Below are 9,454 nucleotides of genomic sequence, written 5' to 3'. Positions count from 1 at the left end.
CTGGATGGGACTGTGCAAGGGGCACTTCAGGGCCCATGTTTCATCTTCTCTCTCCTTTCTTTAATCTCTTAGCAACAGTAGGTTGTTGGTTTGGTTTGGAACCATTGGTTTTGCTTGTGTTTACTGTAGTCCACTGCTCTGTTCTCACAACCTAGGAATGATCATGTGGTACCATAAAATACTTATTGATGGAATATATTTCCGCCCTTAAATCAGGATACATGCCAAGTCAATCTGCAACCTACGTGGAAGGCACCCAACTCTTAGGGTATGAAATATGACTCCATGCCTCTTCAAAACCACACACAGCAAGCGCATCATCCTGTAGAGTGCCATCAGGCCTGGAAGACCCTGTCAAAGTTAAGATGGTGGTGAAAACCAGCCCCCCAGAGTCCTGCCTCAGTCTGAAATTCAACACATCTTGGGTTTCTCATCTACACTTGATATAATGTACCCCAACTCTTGTGAAGGGCTGGGCCTCTTGCTCTGCTTACATAGATCAGCCTCTGGAGAAGTTGAATTCCCAGATGCAGTTTTATGCTGGGTGGCTTATTCTGAGAAATCCAGATTTGAAGAATGATTACATATCTCAATCCTGTGTCATAAAAATCTGCTTACCCCATCTTCTAGTCTTTGCTTATTTGTTTAATTTCCTATGAGGGGGTCCTGGCCCAAAAAGTGAGGTGCTTCTGAGGGATGTTTTAGAGACATTTTATGGTGTTTAATCTTCTCACTCAAGCAGTTACTTTTCAATTGCAAATGAAAGAAGTTTTCAAATGTGGAAGTTAAACAGAAAATATATTCAGAAAAAATGTTAATAAATATTTTTTAAATAACTCTTCTCTAGTCCATGAATGGAATAGAGTAGGGGCTACTGGAATGAGTACAGGTAAATAATGCACTATCCCTGCCTATGCCGGAAATCACAGAATGGAGTGATCACTGGCCGTCAGGTTCTTAGGAGATGTTGCTTCCAGAGGGAAAGAGAGACTTGGTGGCCCCAGAATCCAAATGACTAGAAGAAAGGCAACTGAATATGACCAAATACACTGTGAGGCACAGGTTATCTGAAATCAGATAGCTATGTCCTGTGCCCCCAATAGACAGGAAGCAGAATACCACTGTTGGAGACGAAGCTGATACTACGACCCAAGCCCTGCTCACTCCAGAGCCCCAGTTAAACCTGATGTGACTCATACCCAGAATCAAAACACAAATCTATCTAGAGCAGTAGACTTGAAACCCATCATGCCCAGGAAACAGGGGACCTCTCCTTAGCCACATCTGCAGGTACAGGCTACAAAAAACATGGATATATTTTTTCTGTACATGTCTTCACAATTTCTTTTGGATTTCTACATGATTTCTACATATCTCTTCATAACACTTGGTATCTTTTGGCCACCTACCTCTAAATAAATCTAGATAAATAAATCCATGGAAAAGTCAGACTTGTGTATTTAATTAATAAAGATAGCTTCCTACAATAAGGAGACATTTTACCCAACCTCAACACAAAGGTTCTTCTTCTGGTCTGCCAATAGAACAAAGTTGAGCTTTCCAACAAGAAACAAAGGTGCCCTATTAAATGACTGCTATGGTTCTCATCTAGCAGCACTTGTTTTTACAATTCTCAAATCAATGTGTATCCTGAGCTCAGCTTCCAAGTCTGTGAAATAAAAAGTAAATATATGAATTAGAACATGGAAAGTGTCCAGACCCTCAACCCAGAGCCACTAAAATACATAAAATCTTTATTTTATTTTATTTTATTTTATTTATTTATTACATGGTGCTGAGGATCCAACCCAGTGCCTCACATATGCGAGGCAAGCACTCTGCCACTGAGCTATATCCCTAGCTCGAAAATATATAAGATCTTAAAAGAGACCATTAACCCAATCTATGTCCCCAGACCAGGAGATGAGTACAGCCAGGCACAGAGGTGGCAAGTTGAGAGGCTCTCCTGAGCAAAAAAAAGGTAAGGGGTCATTACCTCCAGGACCATGACCTGAGGTCACTTGCTGTTTTATCCCCAGACACAGAACATGCAGAGAAAGAGCTGTGATTTCCATTGTATTTTCCAGCAGCTGGCACTGCCCTTCATGGGGAGATCTCACACATCCACACTATGAAACTAAAGCTCAGAGCTGGGAGGAGGAGGCTCTGAGCAAAGAAGTGCCGTGATGAAAAATCTGCTCTGGATTATGCCAATGATCCCGGACCATGCCACACCCAACCTCTTAGTGTTTATGGGAGCTTCAACACTAAGGGCCAAGAGCAGGGAGGGGAAAGATAAAGATTCCACCAGGTGAAGGTCAACTGGTATATCAAGGCAAGATGTTCCACATAAAATCTGAGAGCACAGCCCAGCCTTAAAACAATCATAGAGCCGGATGCACTCACGCACACCTGTAGTCCCAGTAATTTGGGAGGCTGAGGCAGGAGGATAACAAGTTCAAAGCCAGCCTCAGCAATTTAGCAAGTTCAATATAAAAAATAAAAAAGGACTGGAGATGTGGTCCATTGGTTAAGCACCCCTGGGTTTAAACCCTGATTACAAAAAAAAAAAAAAGAAAAAAGAAAAAAAAGAAAAACAACCACAAGAGTATGTTGAACAGTCGTTGTGGGCCTATTGCTCAAAGAAATGGCCTCTCTGCTCTCACAAAAGTCTTTAAAATGATGGGGAAAAAAGCTGTTTCAATCTATTTGACAAACCAAGTCTCCTCTAAGCCCTGAGTAGGAAACTCAAGATTCAGTTGCAGAACTTGAGGCTAACATGTGGTCTCTTTCTGGTCCCCAATTGAGACTGAAGCACTAAAGATTTACAGGTCATAAAAATAGAAGTATTTCCCCACCTAGAAGTGGACCATCTAAAAGGAGGTGAAGAAAGAGAGTGGGTAGGAGGTGTGGTTATAGTTAAAGTCTTCAAACTTTCATTAATAGCCAAGGAAGAAAAGCAATGTTAATTAGTTGCACACGTTGGCTGTAGCACTAGGAACTACACAGTTGTGATTCTATTCGATCCCTATTTTAGAGCTAACAGATTCAGAGGAGGCAAGCTCACAGTTAACTACTGAGAGTCTTTATTTCTGCCCTTTTCTTACCCCTAGAAAAAAATGCAGTATGTTGACAAGGAAGAAACACTGGAATGAACATGAAGTCAAATATGATCCAGATTTTTGAGCTGAGGTTTAATCATTTAGAGTCACATGGCTGTCCCCAAGGCCTGGTCCCCAAATCATGCATTTAGAGCTTCCAGGCGGTTCTCATCATGACGATGAAGTACACATCAGTGTCAATGGATGCGCTCACACCTGCGTAATAATTCATGAACTCCTCTGGGGTCACCTGTAGTGAAAAAGTTAAACACCAAAACAAACTTTGTTTCAGTCCCTTTTAATGGAGATCCATCTTCCGTCCCTGCAAAAAGAAGGAAAACTTCAGTCAAGGAGGCTGTGTGTGTGTGTGTGTGTGTGTGTGTGTGATCACCACCAAGTAACAGATCTAAAGCAAAAGCGAAGGCAAAGCCAAGCTGGGGGTGGCCGCAAGAGAGGCTCAGGGCAGGTGAGGAAGGAAGTCTAGAAAATGTCCAGATCAGCCTAAGTGGAAAGTAAGACATGGCGTCATCTTTTCTTTATGAGCAGCAGCCCAGGGGTCCGAATACATAAGACTGAAATTCCGAATAAGAAACAAGTGGTCTTTAATACTGTCTTCCTGTGGCCCATCCAAAACATGCTAGGTCCTGTGTCAAGATAAGGCAAGTTTCATCTTTCAGAACCTGGAGTCGTCCTGTGGGTAAAGAAACAGATATCTAGTCAACTGGCCTGTCTTTCATGCATTTCCAAGATAAAAACTACTCATCCAAGGTACAGAGTGAGCAAGACCATTGCTTCCTGTCCCCACCTCCCACCCTACCAGGTTCTCTCTCCATTCTAAGCCTAGGACTGTCTCTCTGGAATCCCCCAGTGATGATTGTGAACTCTGGGTTGGGTATGACTACAAGGTCTGTGATATTCAGGTGGCATCAAATGCTGAAACTGCAAAAAAAAAAAAAAACCCAATAACCCTTGAGAGTATTTGAGAGATTAATGTGGCTGATTAAGATAATGTCATAGTGTATTTATCCATACTAGGATTTTATAGTACTTTCCTTTTGGAAAGAAGGAAAAACACCTGTCAGTCTTTTGTGCTCATGGGAGTGGGTAATGTGTGCACTCCAACTGTGTTGGCTGATATGATGTGCTGAGTCAGGAAAGACGTGTCCTGCTGGACCTCGAAGGTGCTCATTTATCCCAAAACACAGATCTTCATATATGCCAGATGCAGGCACAATATTGATGGCTGATTGGGAAATTCATCGTTCTCTAATTAACCCACAATTTTCAGCACTCATTAGGAACTGAAAACATCACAAAGAGGGAAATCCATAAAGAACCAAAAACCTCTGTCCATAACAGCCCGCTCTTCCCACACCACATTTTTGGTAGCATGTCTATCTCTTCCAAGGATCATAGGAGTTCATTGACCCACTTGCCTTTTTTTTTTTCTTTTTTTGCCAAAATTCTAAGTAAACAGAAAAGAAAAAAAAAAGTCACAGAACCCACAGTTTTTCTTCCTTGTCTTACCCTCTACCCTCACCCCTAATCCCACAAAAACAAAAAAAAAGGGCTTAGGACAAAAGGCATTTAGCTGAGCCAATAGTGGAACTGTGGTCTACAAATACAAATAAATAGTATATGCACAAAAGCAACTTATTTTCTTTCTTAAAAAAATTTACTATAAAGTTTCTCTGTATCAACAATTCCTATGCATTTAAAATATGATTCAAAGTACAAAAGTTTGAATCATTTCTCCTGAACATTTTTATCATGCCTATTAAATGAGAAACCCCTGTAAGCCCTTCAGGGGTTAAGCCCCTGTAACATAATGCCCAGTTAACAAGTGCTCAATAAATGTTGCCCAGATTTATCATTATGCTAACTGAGGTTCATGTGCATATTGATGGGCATTTACTAATTAAAAACAGGAATGTCTGATTTGTGAGAGCTAAGGATCTCAAATTTGAATGTACATAGGAGACAACTGGCACATTTATTAAATATGTAAATCCTAGGGCTTCACCAAAAAAAAAGAAAAAAAGTTGGGCTCTGTTGTTCTGCAGGGCAGCCAGCAACATTCATTCTTAATAAAACATCCCCCAGTGATGATCGTGAACTCTGGGTTGGGTATGACTACAAAGTCTGTGATATTCAGGTGGCATCAAATGCTGTAACTGCAAAAAAAAAAAAAAACCAATAACCTTTGAGAGTATTTGAGAGATTAATGTGGCTGATTAAGATAAATGTCAAAAGGGGCAGGAGGAAGGACTTTAAATCATCTGAATCACAACAACTGGCTCTTCTGTGTGAGTTAGAGAAAAGGGCAGCTGAGGTTTCCCTTGGCAGTGAGGAGGAACCACCTGCAGAAGGAGGCAAGAGACACCCGGGGTCTGCCCGGAGTTGGGCCAATGAGGGGAAATGGCAGTTGGCTATTTTTCCACTGACATCTCCGAGATCAAAAGCCAGTCGTACTGGAAGAAAATGCACAGTTCCGTTGTTTCTGTCCTAAGCATCGGGCTGCTCTACAAAATCTAGACCCCTTTTTTTTTATGTACCTCTACAATCCCTTGACCTAGAATAGAGGGAACTTCTCTATCCTTGACAAGAAAACATCAGTATTTCCTGTCCCCCACCCCTTGACACTACAACTCACAATAAAGTTTCATGGGAAAAGCTTGGGGAAATTCCCTTCAGAGGGCAAGGCTTATTTCTTTCCTCCCGTAAACACCACCTCTTCTTCTTGTCCAGTGCCCCACTTACCTTTTCTGGTGTTGCAAGGGGTTAAGAGGCAACATGTCTTAGGTTCTACCGCTGTTGACTGAGGCCGATGAGAGAATCCCCTTTCCACAACCATGACCCTTAGGTCACCCAAGAAAACTGGCTTTGGGTTTTACCATTGTTGTTGCTTTCAAATTCATTTGCTGGGCACACACCTGTAGTCCTGCAGCTAAGGAGGCTGAGGCAGAAGGACCACAAGTTCAAAGCCAACCTCATCAACTCATCGAGGCCCTAAGCAACTTAGTGAGACCCTGTCACTAAATAAAAAGTACAAAAGGGCTGGGGATGTGGCTCAGTGGTTAAGCATTCTGGGTTCAATCCCCAGTGCAAATAGATAAATAAATAATCAATCTATTTATGGCTATTGATAAAACACAGATGACATCTTCCTCTCATCTTAGATACAATGATGGGAATATAATTCCTTACCCTAGTATTCTGTGCTTTTATAACTTGAAGATAACAGCTAATGGAGACGAGGTGGTTGCTTTGTTTTCAAGTTCATTTTAACTTAGAAATGCAAGTAAATCTCAAAGCATGCTAAAGAGAAGAACCAGAGGAAATTCTCTTATCTGAAATTCCCTTTATCAAAAGTTGCTTTTTGATAAGCCATTTCCACGTAGCAAAGGATGATGACTAATGATGCCCATATGGATAAATGCAAAAGCCACCAAAACATCATGAAAAGCCTTGTGAATTTGTTGCAGAAAACTGAATCATGGTCTCATTTTGAAGTTATATATGTTTTATTGAAGTCTATCTCATAGGAATGTGTCTAGCTGCATATGAAGAGTACAGCAGGATCCCCTACTGGTATGTGTGTGTGTGTGTGTGTGTGTGTGTGTGAGAGAGAGAGAGAGAGAGAGAGAGATCTATTTTATTACTTTGTTTTTCAACTTTCTAGATGACCTCTATACATACAGTACCAATGTGTTAAAATTTCTAAGGCTTTGGGCCTATTTCCTATTAAAAACTTTCAAACCAAATAGGAGAAATTTCATTTAGATCAAACCTTTTTTACTTACCAGTCCGTCTTTGTCATAGGGTGAGTCAAAGTTATCCAGAAATTTCCGGAAGACCTGTTCCTCTGTCCACTCTCCATTTTGGTACTTTGGATGGTGTTTTGCATTGTACAACTCGCGAAGATCTTCGATTGTGATGACACCATCTCCAGTCTTGTCTAACTTTCTGAAAGCTTGCATAATTACCTCTTTTCTGGCTCTGGACATGGGAGGCTAGATGAACAGACACATACACATACACACATATGCCAATGAGCCTTTCCTGTATTACACATGATGAAATATCTTACACCCTCCGTAACGTGGACCAGCTTGTGTACCACTACATGGGATGGGACTATGATTGCCCACAACAGGCTCTCAGCCCATTTGCAGTCTCCTGCCCACAGTGTACAAACAACTTGCGAAAACCAAACCTCAAAGTAGCCGAACCAAACCACGTAAAAGCCAAACCTGGCAGATCACCCTGATTCACAGCCTACTTACTCTTAAAGTGAGAAGAAATTCATTGAAGTCTATTGTTCCATTTCCATCTTTATCAAATCTCCGGAAAAGCTCTTCAGCCTCTTCCTTTTCCATGACCACAGCATAATCATTTAACCCCTTTACAAATTCTTTGAAATCAAGGGTTCGGTTGTTATTGTCATCCATAATTCGAAACACTCTGAAGAAAACACACGCACACACAAAGTAAAAAACAAAAGCAAAAAATCCCCACAAAGAACAAGGTATAAGTGTAAAGATTTAAGAAAGAAAATGACTCAAGGTTTTTCAAAGTGAAATACAGAAGTCTGAGATTCTTCTCTGTGCCCTGCCAAAATTGGAAAGCCTCTTCTCAGCCTCTCAAAAAGAAAAATAAACCCTAAACCACACACATGCACATTCTCACACACACACACACACACACATGCGCGCGCGTGTGCGCGTGTGCGCACACACACACACACAATTGCATTGTGGGATTCTAATTATATGACATGTGCCGGAAAGGCCCACGTTAAAGGCTTGGTCAAGAGCCTATGGAACTATTGGGAGATGGAGGAACTTCTAGGAGGTATGTCCCATTGGAAGGAAGTTAGCTCATCAGGGGAGTGCCCTTGAAGGGGACATTGGGACCACAGCCTCTTCCAGTTTTTTTTTTCCCTCTTTGCTTCCCAGCTGCCATGAGGTGACTAGCTTTGCTCCACCATGCACTCCTCACCAGGATGTGACACCTCACCATAGGCCCAAAAGCAACAGAGTGGTCATGGAAATCATGAGCCAAGATAAACCTTTCCTTCCTGGTAACTTGTTTCTCCCAGGTATTTTGTTACAGTAATGGAGAACTCATACCATATATAAATTTTTTTAGGCATCCAAATTTTGCTTATTGACTCAGAAAGACCCAAACCCTTTCCATCTTTTAATTAAAGGAAAGCAAAAAAAATATAAGTACATCAAAAATCCTATTTTAAGCTATGTTTCTTGATAAGATCCCCAGAACCTATCATAGAGTATAAATGTTGGTTTTCATTTTTTTAACATAATCCACTGACCATGTAAAACATATAAATACTGTGTTAGTTACAGAAAGACTGCACTTAGAAACATGCCTCATTATATCCAGCTATGTTGGATCACCTCCACCCACAAGGTACTCATGTCCTTCTCATGAAAGAAATAACATAGCTTCTAATTTTGTTTAATTGTGATGCTTCAGGTTCTTCCATCCATCTCATCACACCCTATTACATGATCTTCCTCCTTCACACATTCCCTTTCTCCTCTATCATCTGCCACTACCTTCAGAACAGCTCTGGGCATTTTCTGTCTTGCTAGTATTCTGACAGGTAGAGAGAGTTCTCCGTTAGGATCTCAAAAACCTGAGCTTAATTTTCAGTTCTACTGGTAACTGGCTTTGTGACTTTAGGCATAAGTTGTAACTTTTCTGGGTCTCACTTTACTGTAAAAGACTGTCAGTTAATCTTTGGTTCCACATGAATGCTAAAATAATGTACAATTTTCAAGTCACAACTTACGCTTTTGCCTGTTAGTTATTTGTAACAATAATATAGATTCTTACTCCTCTGAATTTCACACTTTATGTAAAAATCAAAAAGAACACTTTGCATGAGAGCATCACATAGATTCCAGAGGGAGGAGACCTGACTATTTTTATTTATTTGTTTGTTTGTTTGTTTGTTTGTTTTGCTGTTACATGTTTACAATGTTATGGTCATTCTGTCAAAATTCACTTTCTGGATGAACAAATGATAAATTTACAAACAAATCACACTGATACAGGAAATGGATTTTCTTTGTAAAATATATGTAAATTTATAAAATATATGTAAATTCAAAATAAATAATTTGTCATTTAAGCATCTTATGTTATTCAATAAAATTTAATATTGATTAGGTACTTATAAGGTGCCAAACTTTGCACTAAGCCCTGTGAGGAGGAATACAAAGGTAATGAGACTCCATCTCTGTCTTTTTAAGGAGCTTATTGAGAGAGAGAAAAACCAGAAGAACAGTCATTATTCAGTAGTTTTCATGAAAAGTGACATCATA

The 9,454-nt window shown here is 40.4% G+C and overlaps 1 protein-coding gene across 5 annotated transcripts in view; it reads right to left on the bottom strand.

The window, feature by feature from the left end:
• Positions 1-1,446: 1,446 nt before the first annotated feature.
• The window catches only part of Capsl (calcyphosine like), a 27,022-nt gene continuing 19,014 nt past the window's right edge, over positions 1,447-9,454 (bottom strand). For 2 of the 5 annotated variants that reach the window (XM_048802895.1, XM_048802893.1), the window contains exons 3-5: positions 7,388-7,565; positions 6,905-7,114; positions 1,447-3,351 (exon numbers count right to left, since the gene is read on the bottom strand). In XM_048802895.1, the coding sequence (XP_048658852.1) occupies positions 3,250-3,351; positions 6,905-7,114; positions 7,388-7,565 (490 nt within the window). In that variant the 3' untranslated portion in view covers positions 1,447-3,249. The other 3 variants (XR_007347477.1, XM_048802896.1, XM_048802897.1) reach the window with 3 other exon arrangements.

Source organism: Marmota marmota, unplaced genomic scaffold, assembly GCF_001458135.2.
Source record: "Marmota marmota marmota unplaced genomic scaffold, marMar, whole genome shotgun sequence".
Taxonomy (NCBI): Eukaryota; Metazoa; Chordata; class Mammalia; order Rodentia; family Sciuridae; genus Marmota; species Marmota marmota.
The sequence above is the reverse complement of the archived record's forward strand: the minus strand, read 5'-3'. Positions and strand labels throughout refer to the sequence as shown.